Source organism: Lepidochelys kempii, chromosome 1, assembly GCF_965140265.1.
Source record: "Lepidochelys kempii isolate rLepKem1 chromosome 1, rLepKem1.hap2, whole genome shotgun sequence".
NCBI classification, from domain to species: Eukaryota; Metazoa; Chordata; order Testudines; family Cheloniidae; genus Lepidochelys; species Lepidochelys kempii.
In genome coordinates, this window is record NC_133256.1 from 14,922,454 (window position 1) to 14,935,877 (window position 13,424).

Here is a 13,424-nt window from a genome sequence, read left to right on the forward strand (position 1 = left end):
CCTGATCTGTCCCCCTCACCTCTCTCCCTTCCAATATCTTTCCATTTAGCTGATCCCTTCCTATCTAACCCCATCCGAAAACACAGTTATGGCACAAACATAGTTTGCCACCAATACATCATTCACTGTCTACTCCTCTGTGTGTGCCTAGCACAATGGGACCGCATCTGTGGCTGGTCCCTAAGCACCACCATACTGTGATTATAATTAATAATAATAACAAAGGGAAACTGAAGGTCAATTTTTCATTGGCACTTCATGATCCTTAAGGGCCCAATCCAAAGCTTGTTGAAGGCAAGAGAAAGACTGTCATTGACTCATTGACAGAACAAGGAGCAATGGTCTCAAGTTGCAGTGAGGGAGGTCTAGGTTGGATATTAGGAAACACTATTTCACTAGGAGTGTGGGGAAGCACTGGAATGGGTTACCTAGGGAGGTGGTGGGATCTTCATCCTTAGAGGTTTTTAAGGCCCGGCTTGACAAAGCCCTGGCTGGGATGATTTAGTTGATATTGGTCCTGCTTTGAGCAGGGGGTTGGACTAGATGACCTCCTGAGGTCCCTTCCAACCCTACTCTTCTATGATTCTGTGACTCCAACAGGCTTTGGATCAAGCCGTAAGTGTCTGCAATACGATCGGGCTGCAAAGTGACTGAACAGCTGGCTGCGGGACATATTTTAGCTCATGTTTCACTCTGCCACCTAACGCACATGTTCTTCCTTTGTTCCTGTAGGGTTTTTGGAGAAAAACAGGGACACGCTTCATGGAGACATCATTCAGCTGGTCCATTCCTCGAAAAACAAATTTATCAAGCAAATCTTCCAAGCAGACGTGGCTATGGTAACACGCCTAGGAAGATACTTAATTGTCCGGTCTCATGTAGTTGGGATTCCTGGGTGGAGAGGGAAAATTTGCAAGGAAACCTACAGAAGTGATACTATGTCTTGCATACTCCAAACCTGTTTTTGTAATGGATTAACGTAGTATTAGCATGGGGTCCTAGACACAATCACTCTAGTAGTCACAGCTCAGCAGGACCGTTCATAAAATATTGTTATCTAGCTCATCACCTAGATAAGGCAGTGATTGGCATGATAGATATTAATTATTTTTATTGTTTTATTTCATTCTACAAGTATGAAAGATCTATAGATAGCTAAAGCTGCATAGCAGACCAGATATCCAAAAAACAAAACCAAATCTTTGCTCTGAACATTAAAGTCTTAGGTCACAGACAGGTCCAGAACAGTTACCATCCAGAGCAACAGTGAAATGACACCATCACTAGATATTAAGCCAAGAAAGCACTAAGCGCGGGACTGGGGGAGGGGCTGGCGAGAAGTGAGGGTCTCCAAACAATGGAAGCAGAGAGACAAGTCACCATTTCTGCTTTTCTTAAAGGTGAACTATAAAGCTTACATCCCCAGAACTGTGCCCATGGAGAGAATATAATGTATTCCCTCCAGACAAACCACAGTGCTAATGGGTTGGTTGTTAAGGTTGTGAGGGGAAGCACTGAAGAGTTGGAACTTCCTAATGTGGAGGTTGCAGACACAACCTTAACTCTTGTGAGTACGTGTCACTACGACACGGGCTTTACTTATGGGATCATAGAGTATGTCTCAAACAATACTATGTGAGAGACATTTTTTCTTGAGCAAGATGAGCATCTACAATCTCCAGAGACTCTTCTGGGAGCTCAACAACCCTGCGCCCCAAAGTAAAGGAAAAACAGCTTTTCATGATTATTATTGGCTTTTGATATGTAATATGTCATTGGACGTCTTGTCATTGGATGTCTACACGTATATTCCCTGTGGGCAAATCCTGCAATCCAAAACTGCAGGACAGCAGAAGATTTAGGGATAACATTTTCAAAAGCAACTAAGGACCAGATTTAGGTGCCAAACGATGCAGATAGGCGCCTATTGGGGATTTTCAATGGCACCTAGGTGCCTAACATGCATTGGTTTCAATGGGTTTTAGGTGCCTAGGCCCTTCTGAAAATCCCGCTAGGTGCCTAGCTCCATCTTTAGACACCTAAACAGGTTAGATGCCTAACTCCAGTTGATCTCTATGGGAATTAGGTGCTTAAGAAGTTTAGGCACTTTTAAAGAGCTCACTGTAAGTGCCTAGGTCACTTTTGAAAATGGGACTGAGGCTCCTAAGTCATCTAGGCAGTTCTGAAAGATTTGCCCTTAGCATGATAGTTGTGCTCCTACTGAAATCAACAGCAAAGCTCCCATTGACTTCAGGGGAGCAACATCAAGAATATAGGCCCCATTCAGTTAGGTGCTGAAGTAAATGTCTAACTTTCAGCACACGAGTGGCCCTACTGACCTTGATGAGACGACTCGTGTACTTAAAGCAACACACATGCTTAAGTACTTTGCTGTGTTTTCTTTTCATATTTTTGTTTGTTCTTTTTTTATCATCCTGAAAAGCTTGGCAGTTCACCTTGGAATGATTCTTGCTTGTTTGGGGCGTGGGGAGGCAGCATAAATTTAAACTTTCATAATCCAAAGGATCAATAAAACAGATCCTTTCGGGCTTGCACGGCTGTCCAGACTTCTTCAGTGACACCTTTAGCCAGCTATCGCCCCCTAAATTCTAGCCCGCACTCTTCAGCAAATTCTAAACAAAATACTGGCGATCCGTTTCAGCAGAGTTGAGCTGCATACGCAAGCTTGGCATTGTCTCAAATGTAAGAATAGAGAACTTTTAGAGCATCAAGTGACTTTCTTGAAAATAACCCCTTCTTGGATAGTTTTAGCTTTCTGTGGTGGTCCTCTGAATCTGTCCCTGGTGTCAGTCTCTGCTCCCTGGTATTTTAATGATGACTGCTCTTGGGGTTTTTGGAGTAAGGATATGTCTGCACTGTAAATTAAGGTGTAATGGTAACACAGGTTGGCAGACCTCCACTAGCTTTAATATGGCCAGCGGGAGCAAAAATAATGTAGACCTGGGGTATGGGCTTCAGTGGAGGCTAGCTGCCCGAATAGAAGCCTACCAGATACCCTAGGTACGTACTCAGGGGGCGAGTCTGGGCCAAGGTTCTCTGCTATTGTTACCCATGCTAATGAGATCAAAGCTAGCACAGGTGTGCCCAGCTGAGCTACAGTTGCACCTTAATTTGTGGTGTAGACATACTCTATGAGATTTGAAAACACCTCTCCGATATGGGACTGGAGGAGGAGAAATTGTTGCATTACAGCCAGAGACGACCCCTGCCTGCCGATAGTTGGGGAGCATTGTGAGGGTAGCAGGCCTCAGAAGTGTTATTGAACATGCTCGGTCTGTGTGAGCATGCTCAGTACAAGCCAAACAGCAAATCTGGGGTGGCACATGACCCCACATGCTCCCCCTGATTGCAGTCCACCTTAAAGTGGCCCCTACATAACATAGTTTGGGAAGAAGCCTCCGATACCCAAATCCAGCTTTTGACCTTAAAAATATCATGCAACAAAACTGCAAAGAGATTAATTTTTTAATGGTTTGAACTGCTTTTGATGTTTTCTTTCAGTAACCATAAAATTTTGCAATGCAGCAGAGTTGTGCACAAACGATAAAGGCATGGCTGATTTGGGCTGGGATTTCCTTCTTGTTCCCTCTGGTGCTGAGCGTTGGTGAGACAATCTCTGGATGTACCTTCCAGAAGAGACTCATATAGGAGTTGCCATAACAGATAAAGCCACTGGTCAATCAAATCTAGCATCCTGTATCCAGCAGTGACCAATTTTTGATGCTTTGGAGCAAGCTAGATAACTTACGTACCTAGCCAAATGTATCTAAAAGCGGCTGGCAGATGGAAACCATGACGCTGCCTGGAGGCATGACATTTGATCAGCCTAGTCTCAGTGCACAGGGAACTTTGGATGCTGCAAACTGAGTATTGCTATAACACAGTGCAATTTTAGGCCCTAATCCACCAAGTGTTAATGCACGTGAGTAGCTTTATGCCCAGTTGTGTTAAGTTATTCACGTGTGTGTTTGCAGAATTGGGGCCTTTCTTTGTACAGTGTCTCTCATACAGCTCAGTCCTGCAAGGCATTGGATTTAGTCGGAGTTGAGGACGTGGAGGATCTCCCAGGATTGGGGTCTGCACCAAAGCACTTAGACTCATAGGCCTGGTCTACATTACACAGTTCGGTCGACGTCAGGCAGCTGACATCGACCTAGATATGTCAGTGTACACTCTACAACCTTGTCCCGCTGACGTAAGTGCGCTTCTACACTGACATTATAACTCCGCCTCAGTGGCGTAGCTAGGATAGGAAAACTGGGTGGGCTCCGGCTTTCAGGTGGGCGGCAATGACAGGGGATTATGGTTTTGTGGGATGCTGGGCCAGGACAAGTGGGGATCCCTCCCCACCCTTTCCCCCTGCAATCCGCCCTCCCCCACCCCTGCTCCTGCCAAGGAAATGTGGTTGGGGTTTGGGGGCTTGCCCCATCCCCCAGTCCGGCGCTCCTGCCGGGGAGCTGGTCCCAGAGTGGGGTCTTGACCCGCTCGGAGCTCCTGCCAGGGAGTAGGGTCAGGGCGCAGTTTGGGTGGGCTTGGATGCTAAGTGGGTGGGCCATGGCCCACCCAGGCCCCCTCATGGCTATGCTCCTGCTCCACCCCCACGAAAGGTGTAGGGCTTATATGGGTGTAGTTAGGGCAATGCAGAGTCAGTGTAGACACTACGTTACTTACCTCAGCTGTTGGCTTTCTTGACAAGGAAACTGGGCTGTTAGAGCCCGACTGCCCCTGGCTCCTCGCTCAGGGAGCTGAGATGCCTGGGAGACTGTCCCCAGCTCCCGGCGGGGAACGGAGAGGCGAGAGCCTGGGGGGCAGCTGGGCTCCCAGCAGGCAGCTGCATGGAGCTGAGAGCCCTGGCTCTCAGCCCCCCACACTGCCCCTCTTCAGTCGGTGAAAGTGCTCCTGGTGAAGACGCGCACCTCCCACGGAAGGAAGGTAGTGTGGCCATCCGCTGTGGTGGCTGTAAGTCAGCCTAATATAGGTCGACTTAAGTCTGTAGTGTAGACATGCCCTTAGACTTTAAGGCCAGAAGGGACCCTCATGATCATCTAGTCACACCTCCTGCACATTGCAGGCCACAGAACCTCACCCACCCACTCCTGTAATAGACCCACAACCTCTGGCTGAGTTACTGAAGGCCTCAAATCATGATTTAAAGACTTCAAGTTACAGAGACTCCACCATTTACACTAGTTTAAACCAGAAAGTTACCTGTGCCCCACACTGCAGAGGAAGGCAAAAAAAAAAAATCAAAAACCCAGGGTCTCTGCCAATCTGACACAGGGGAAAATTCCTTCCCAACCCCAACTATGGCGATCAGTTAGACCCTGAGCATGTCGGCAAGACCCACCAGCCAGACACCTGGGAAATAATTCTCTGTAGTGACTCATTGCCTTCCCCATCTAGTGTCCCATCCCTGGCCTTTGGACCTATTTGCTGCTAGCAGTCGCAGGTTGGCTATATGCCAATGTAGGCAATCTCATCATACCATCCCCTCCACAAATGTATCACGCTCAGTTTTGAAGCCAGTTAGGTTTCACTTGACAGAGTTTGGTTGTACGGTTGCAGAGAGAAAGCTTATGACAAAGGGGGATGGAAGTTAAAAAATAGAGCAGGCTGGGGAAAATATCATCTAAAGTTTTGCAATATTTTGTTTCTGATTTTTGGGGGAAGGGGCCTCAAACTTTAGTTTATATGGAAATTTTCTGACCAACTGGCACTAAAAGTGGGGGAAGAAGGGAGAGAGTTAGGGAAACTTCATTAGATTTTTTGTCAGCATTTTGTTGTTGTGGACATTTCCCAGCCAGCTCTGTATTAAACATTCTGGCTGAAGGGGAGCAGTTGTGTTTCTTAGCGGGGTTTGAAAAGGGATGGAGAATAAATGATTCGGAGAGAGGCAGGAAGGTTGTTCCAAGTGGCAGGAGCTGTGGGACGAATGCCCTTTCACCAACAGTAGTGAGAAAGCTGTGAGGAGGCCAGTGTTTAGATAAGTGGAAGGAGAGAGGATAGAAATAGACACGGTCCCGAGAATTATCGCATTGTTCTGGGAGGCACGAGTGGTGCCGAATCACAAGGACTGACCGAAAACTCAGAACTCCCCTCTTAGTTATTCCTTCTTTTCACTTTTTTTCTATTCTCTATCTCTCTTTTTTGCCTTTGCTTCTTGTAGTTTCTCTGTGGCTATGCATCCAGTACTTTTGGCCAGTCACCAGCACCCACTCCAAAGGTAAAATAAATACATGAGTTCCTCTTTGAACGTTCACTTCTCTTTGATAAATACTGTGCTCCTTCTGGTTCACTCCTACCCCTGTGTTGTTTGTGATGGACCTGTCACAGCTGTCCATCTTGTCCACAGAATCTGCTTAGGCTGTGTTCAGTAGATAGAGGAATATGAGCCCTTGTGTGTATTTGCTAGATTCAACCCAGGAAAGCTGAGGTTCTGCAGAGGACCCAGCGATGATGGAAAGCCAGTTTGGATAAAGTCATAACCAGCCCACACTCTTGGTCTTTAAACCAAAACCTTTTTTGAGGTTTGAATAATTATGGTTAACTTTCATTGAACTCGATAGGCTAGATCTTTGGCTGGCCTAAATCAGTGTAGCTTTGTTGACTTCAGTGGAACTACGCTGATTTGCACCAACTGAAGATCTGGGCCAGTTCCATTTTCACACAGCTCAGGCCTTCTGACTTTCATCTGGGAGAAGAGGGGGGCTGTTTGATTGTATTGGCGGCTCAGTTGGAAGTACCGCTATTCTCATGAGCCGGCTTGTTCTAAGGATAGCTCAAACTGACCCCAGAGGATCAGATACTGTAAGTATTAAACTTTTGGGTGCTTATCCAAACTGGAGCTCTTAACCTGTCAGAGGTCCTTCCGAATTAACCTTTAGTCTTCGCTCTCGTTCTGATAGCTTTCCAAACCTTCCCTGCTTCTTGTTTGGCTGTCGTGTAGCATATAGTATAATAGAGACTAACATTTGTGGTGCTAGAATTGTGGTTGTGTCAGCATTTCCACGACAATCCTCTGATATCAGGAGGGTTATATTAGAGATGGGCCTGACTTGCAAACTTCAGATTCAGATGTGGGTCTGAATTTTAACCTCTCCCAACTCTGCAACAGTCCAGGGTGGCTGAATTTGGAATTCCAGTGTGGGCGCTTATAAACAGAGGCCCTGGTTTTAAAAAAAGAAAAAAAAATTCACATCCAAATTTTGAAACCAAATCTTCTTCCTTTCTGCTCTCCACGTTCCAGGGCATGTGGGCTGTAGAGTGTCATTTGGGCCCATCTCTAGTTTTAGAACTTCGCTACACACCAAACAATCCCTTCGAGGCTGAAACGTGATGGGTTCTAAACACAGGAGAGAATTGATGTGGAAAATGTTTGAGAAATGCAGCTGCCCAGTTTGAGTTTGAGGAAAACAACAGGACAAACAGGTTTTACCAACTTCCTCCATTTTTCTGCTCTCTTCTGGCTCAGAATAACTTGATCTTTTAAAAATAATGAATTAAAATAGTAATTGTTAAGCACTGAGTCAAGCGGTGGAATGGTCATGTGGGAGCATATTTTTAATCTGTGCTGATTTTGATGATCTGTGTAACAGAGATCCTAGGGCGACAATAATACTTAGCACTATTAAGTAGCATTTCAGCATTCTTCAATCTCAAAGCACTTTCAAAGATTGTAAGCTGTTTGGGGCAGTGACCATCTTTTCATTTGATGTCTGTACAGTACCTAGCATAACGGGCTCCTGATCCTTGATTGGAACCCCGAAGGACGTCCCACAATAATTTTTTTAATAATAAAGAAGGGGTACGTATCACTGACCCCAAATTTCAAATGGGGAAACTGAGGTACCAAGAAGCAATAGTGAATTATTGAATTCTAGTGAATACAGCACTCAACACTGACTTGGGTGACCTGAGTTCTATTCTGGACTCTGGCACTGACCTGTGTGTAACCTTGAATGAATCACTTTGCCTCTCTGTGACTCGGTTTCCCCTTCCACCCTTTCTCAGTTTGGTCGTTTGGATTGTAAGCTCTTCATAGCAGGGTCTGTCTCTTACCTCACCTAGTACAATGTGCTATGTTAGTACAAATCGTAATAGCGAGCAGTGAAATGACTTGCCCAACACATAAGAGCTCAGTGGCTGAGCTGGGAACAGAACCCAGCTCTCGGCGCTCTGTCGTGTGGGCCTCATTGGTTCACTCACTCACTACTTACAGAGATGTATGTATGTAGCAAAATATACGGTAAGACAGTGGTTTTCAACCTGGGGGTCCATAGACTATGTCTAAGATTTCCAAAGGGGTCTGCACCTCCCCTTGACATTTTTTAGGGGGGTTGTCAAATGAAAAAAGGTTGAAAACCCCTGCTGTAAGACAATGGTACAGAATTGCTATGATCCCTCAGTGCACATCCCTGTCTTCTTGCATCCTGAAAACCTGGATCCTTCACAAGCTTCAGGAAGCAAGCGAAATAGGTTTTTTTCTGTCACAAGCTCAGTTAGTTACCTCAGCTGCTCAGAGCCATGTAAGTGCTTCCCAATTGAGTGAACTCCTTCCATTCCTGAAATAGACAAATCCTTTCTTAAGGGGAAGATTCCCTCGTCTGGAACCTCAACCTGCCACATGTCTTGCGTTGCTGAGGATGTGTGTGCGTCTCTGCCTTCCCCTCCATTAATGCCGGTGTTCTGCGAGTGCAGATCCTCTTCCTCTTTGAAGAATGTCACTGTTGCCGTGAGGCATTCAGTGCCTACCCCTGCGTTCCTTGCACACCCCGAACTCCAAGGGAAGTCAGTGAGAGTGAAGCTACTGAAGGACTGTCAGGTTGCACCCACACCCTATGGCTTGGCATTCATTCACAATGTGCCTCCTTTCACTTGGACCTTTGGTGACATGGGCCTGGTGTCAGCTTAGGACCGGTGCATGTCTTGAACGCTGCAAAGGCAAAAAGCACTGTGTCTGCCAGAGGAATGGGCTAGTAACCGTCCTCGCTGGTGCTAAGGAATGATGCCCAGGTGCTCCAGCCTTGACCATGGAGAGACGCAGGCAGTCAGCACTGGGCGAAAGCCTGTGTTATGTCCCGCCAGCGGGGTCAGTGCTGATTTGTATCCCGCGCGGTGTTACTGCGTACGGCAGCCTGCCGTTTTCTGGCTGTAGAACCCAGGCTGATCTAAGCTGCTGGAAGAACGTGCCTCCAAAGCGTGTATGAACACTGTGCAGAACACATGCCTTCCCGCATCTCCCTTCTGTACCCGTATTTCCCACCTACATCGTCTGAGTCCCTTTGGGTTTTTTCAAAGTGGAGAAATTATTTACTTTAGGCCAGCCTAGTTTGAGACCCAAATCAAACTTCTGTCTTGGCTGGCCATTAGAGAGGCCTGCTAGCCTTCTGCTGAGGTACAATATTTATGGCATTGTCCAGAAGCCCCAGTTCCAATTGGGGCACATATAGTGCTGGGTGCTGTACAAACACAAGTAAAAAGATAGTCCCTGCCCCAGAGACTTTTACAGGCGAAAGCTGCAAAAGCTAGGAAGTATATTACAATGAGAGAAGCTATGTGAATGCTGGTCTTTCTCCAAGGGATACCTTCTGACCCATGGAATTTTGCTGCTTTTGGAGCAAAGGAATTTCTTTCTCCCAGGTGACACTGACCTGGCCTTAACCAGTCTTTCTGGAAGGTTCTTCTACTCCTCTTTTTGACCCCTTAGTTGGAATAAAAGAAAAGGGCCTGATTCTCCTCTCCCTGACACTGGTGTACACAGGAATAACACCATTGAATTGAGTGGAATCACACCAGCATGAGAGGAAAGTCTGGTCCAAAGCCTTGCTTGAGGTTTGGTTGTATAATTTAATTTCTCACCCGGATCCCTGGCCCTAGTGTTTGTCACACTGCGTTTTTCAGAGTGATCTGTGTACAGAGGTGAGATGCAATGTGTGGGGACCCTGCAGCCGCTGAGCACTCTATTCTGATTGGTCGAGTCGTGGACTACATAAGCCCTGCCTGTATATAGAGCAGTGGTTCTCAACCTATTTACTGTTGGGGGCCACATCCAATGCTACCTGAATGGCCCTGAGGACGTCACAGGGGCCGCAGCTCTGTGCTGACTGGCCTCAAGCGGCCTGAGGGCCGCAGGTTGCGAATCACTGATATAGCGGCTGGAGTGTTTGGAACCTAAGTTGCTTTCTGGCAGTTTGTGTTAGAACCATCTCCCCAGTCAGGCACTGGACGAGGCACTGAGGCCTGGAGGTGAAACCTGCACCGTGCCCCTCCGCAGGCGTGGGAAGAGATAGGGAGAGGCGGACGCTGAGGAGAAGCTGGGCAGCAATCTAGAGAGGCAGCATCGCCCTCGCCCCATTTTAAAATGTTCCCCATTTTAGGAGGCCTTGGAAGGCTTCTGATGACCTCTCCGCCGCAGCCTGGCCGAACAAGGGCTCCCGGTCAGGCCCAGATCGTTCTGCTGGGAAAGGGGCACATTCACTTCCAAAATGGGAATTTGCTAAGCCTGGTTTCTGCCTCTGTGTCTGCTTCTGACCCCTCCAGCAGCCAGCCCGTGGTGCTGCACTGGAGGTGGCTACTTACACTGTGGTGCTGTTGATCTAAAGCAGCCCCATCCCATTGCCCTCCCGCTATCCGAGCAGTATTATTGCTGACACAACCTGTCCTCCTCAAACCAGACTCTGCTAACAGGGTATTTATCACCAACTCCACAGCGCTCGCAGGGGTCCGGGTCTGTGCCTGTTGATATAAATTACACATGTTAGCAATGTATCCCTGTGTGAAGGTTTGCTGGGATAGCTAACGGCTGCGGCACTAAACTCTCCTGTTCCGGCATTGCTGGGTTTTTCTGGTGTGTGCATGAGCTGGGTTTGAACTGTTCACTTTCCCTTTTGGAATTCTATTATGACTTTCTGTTTTGTTGTTTGGGCTTCATTGTACAATCCCCTATGGCCAGAGCTGTGCAAAATTCCTGAGAGTTTTCCTGCTGGGTAAAAGTCTTCACTGTTGATGTCCTCCAGAAAGGTGCTACGTGTATGGTTAGCACAGTGCCCAGAGACTTTGGTGATGGGCAATTTTAGCAACTGGGAAAAATACATAAAATTTGGCAAATATTGCCAATGATAGTGGGGCCACTTTTTGTCTATAGCCCCTGTTCATCAGCCAGTAAAGAACACAAGGCCTTTAGAAAAGACCTGGCAAAATCCTTTCTTTTTGGACCTTCCACCTACTTCTCTGGAATCCTCCCAGGATTGATTATCTAGTGATTATCTAGTGGGATGTCCATGTCCCATGGAGTTACAGTCTGATGCCCAATTCATCCGAGTCCACTGGTGTTACCTACATCCTCCATAAGCTTTCTTTAAACATCTAGATAGCTTTTGATGGATAGTTGAACCCCATAGATCTGAATAGGACAAGGGACACACGATTTATTACTCTGCTTTATCAGTCTAATTGATGCACATTGTAGGACGTAACCCAAACACGGTTAATAGAGATTTCTTGATAAAAAGGACTCAGGTAAACTAAATTCTGCTGCACTTTCCTGGGGCTTAATCTTACAAGGCTTTCAAGACCTGCTCTGTTCATAGTTTTCACCAGCTAGGGAGAAGTGGCTAGCAGATTGAAATGTAATGTACACTAAGCCAGAGCGCTAAGGCTTGTATGGATTTTTTAAAACCTACCCAGAAAATAGCAATTGAATGGACATCCACAAAATCACCCTAACTCACCCCAGATTAAGTTCTCCCCGCATCAATCCAGTTAATATCCTCTTCCAAACACAAAGAAGATGCTCCCAACATGAATCCACTCAATGGAAGCTGGGGAATAAACAACCCTTGCCAGCATCCCCTGAAAGTCAGCAAATCCAAGTTCAATACTCTTCAGTGAAAATGCCCTGGTGCTATTTAAGGGCTTGATTGTGCCCCTATGGGCCTGAAAATCCAACAGTCAGTAAAGATAATTGGAGTCTTGCATGACACTATTGGCAAATTACAATACTCCTGGCATTGGGTCTGCTGTGCTGCCCGGTGCATCAGATAGGGCAAGAGCCACTTCGTATCTATGTGCCCAGACTCAAGGTCCACATAGCCCACACAGAGTGTAAGGCTGAGACACCTCACTCTCCACTGTGGTCCAAGTCTCTATTCACAGACTTTATAGACGGATACGTTTTAAGGCCAGGAGGGACCATTAGATCTAACCTGACTTCCTGTATAACACCTTAACAATGCAACAAGCCAGTGCAGATCCTTGTTTGGAGCATCAAGCAGGTCCATGAGAAATAAAAATTGTGGCCTTTTCTTTACTATGAAGCTCCTGGGTTCCTCTGCCTGGAGCTAATTCCAGCACGCTCAGGGATTTCCTCTAGTCCTCACTAAGCAAGCATTATGTAAGGCACCTTTGGCTGACTGCATGGTCTCATGCCACATGCACTGTCTGGAACAGGGAGATGGAAATATGCACAATTGGGCCAGATCCTCCACTTGTGTAAATAGAGCTGTGCTGACTTCCACCAACTGAGGAGCTGGCCCAACTCATAGCAAACTATGAACCTGAAATCCTCATGGGCAAAAACCTCCATGTAGTTTCCAGAAACAGATGATATTTCAGCTCTCCCCTTTGCTTCCTCAGCCAGTAAGTCTGAACGCCATCCGTGCACCACATTTGACACACACCCCGCCCCTGCTCCAGCTAGAGAGGAGGTTCCCAGTGACTTGGCTAGAGGGGAAAAGCTCTGTTATCTTTTCATTTCCTGAGACAGATTTGTTGTGGTTCCACTCTCTTCCAGGGAGCAGAGACAAGGAAGCGCTCGCCGACACTCAGCAGCCAATTCAAGCGATCTCTCGAGCTGTTGATGAGAACCCTCAGCGGGTGCCAGCCCTTCTTCGTCCGCTGCATCAAACCTAATGAATATAAGAAGCCCATGGTAAGCGCTGGTTCTTCCTCTTCGCATGGTGTGTTTTGAGTGTCCTTATAGAGGCAGGTTTCAGAGTAGCAGCCGTGTTAGTCTGTATCTGCAAAAAGAAAAGGAGGACTTGTGGCACCTTAGAGACTAACCAATTTATTTTAGCATAAGCTTTCGTGAGCTACAGCTCACTTCATCGGATGCATACTGTGGAAAATACATAAGATGTTTGTATACACACAGACCATGAAAAAATGGGTGTTTATCACTACAAAAGGTTTTCTCTCCCCCCACCTCTCTCTCCTGCTATTACCAGCAGGAGAGCAGGGGGGAAAAAACCTTTTGTAGTGATAATCAAGGTGGGCCATTTCCAGCAGTTGACAAGAACGTCTGAGGAACAGTGGAGGTGGGGGGGCGGAAATAAACATGGGGAAATAGTTTTACTTTGTGTAATGACCCATCCACTCCCAGTGTTTATTCAAGCCTAAGTTAATTG

General features: G+C 46.7%; 1 protein-coding gene across 1 annotated transcript in view; it reads left to right on the plus strand.

The window, feature by feature from the left end:
- Window positions 1-13,424, plus strand: part of MYO7A (myosin VIIA) — a 116,821-nt gene that overhangs the window by 40,141 nt on the left and 63,256 nt on the right. The window contains exons 14-15 of the mRNA XM_073335284.1: window positions 733-839; window positions 12,812-12,949. Of these exons, the coding sequence (XP_073191385.1) occupies window positions 733-839; window positions 12,812-12,949 (245 nt within the window). The remainder of the gene's footprint in view (window positions 1-732; window positions 840-12,811; window positions 12,950-13,424) is intronic.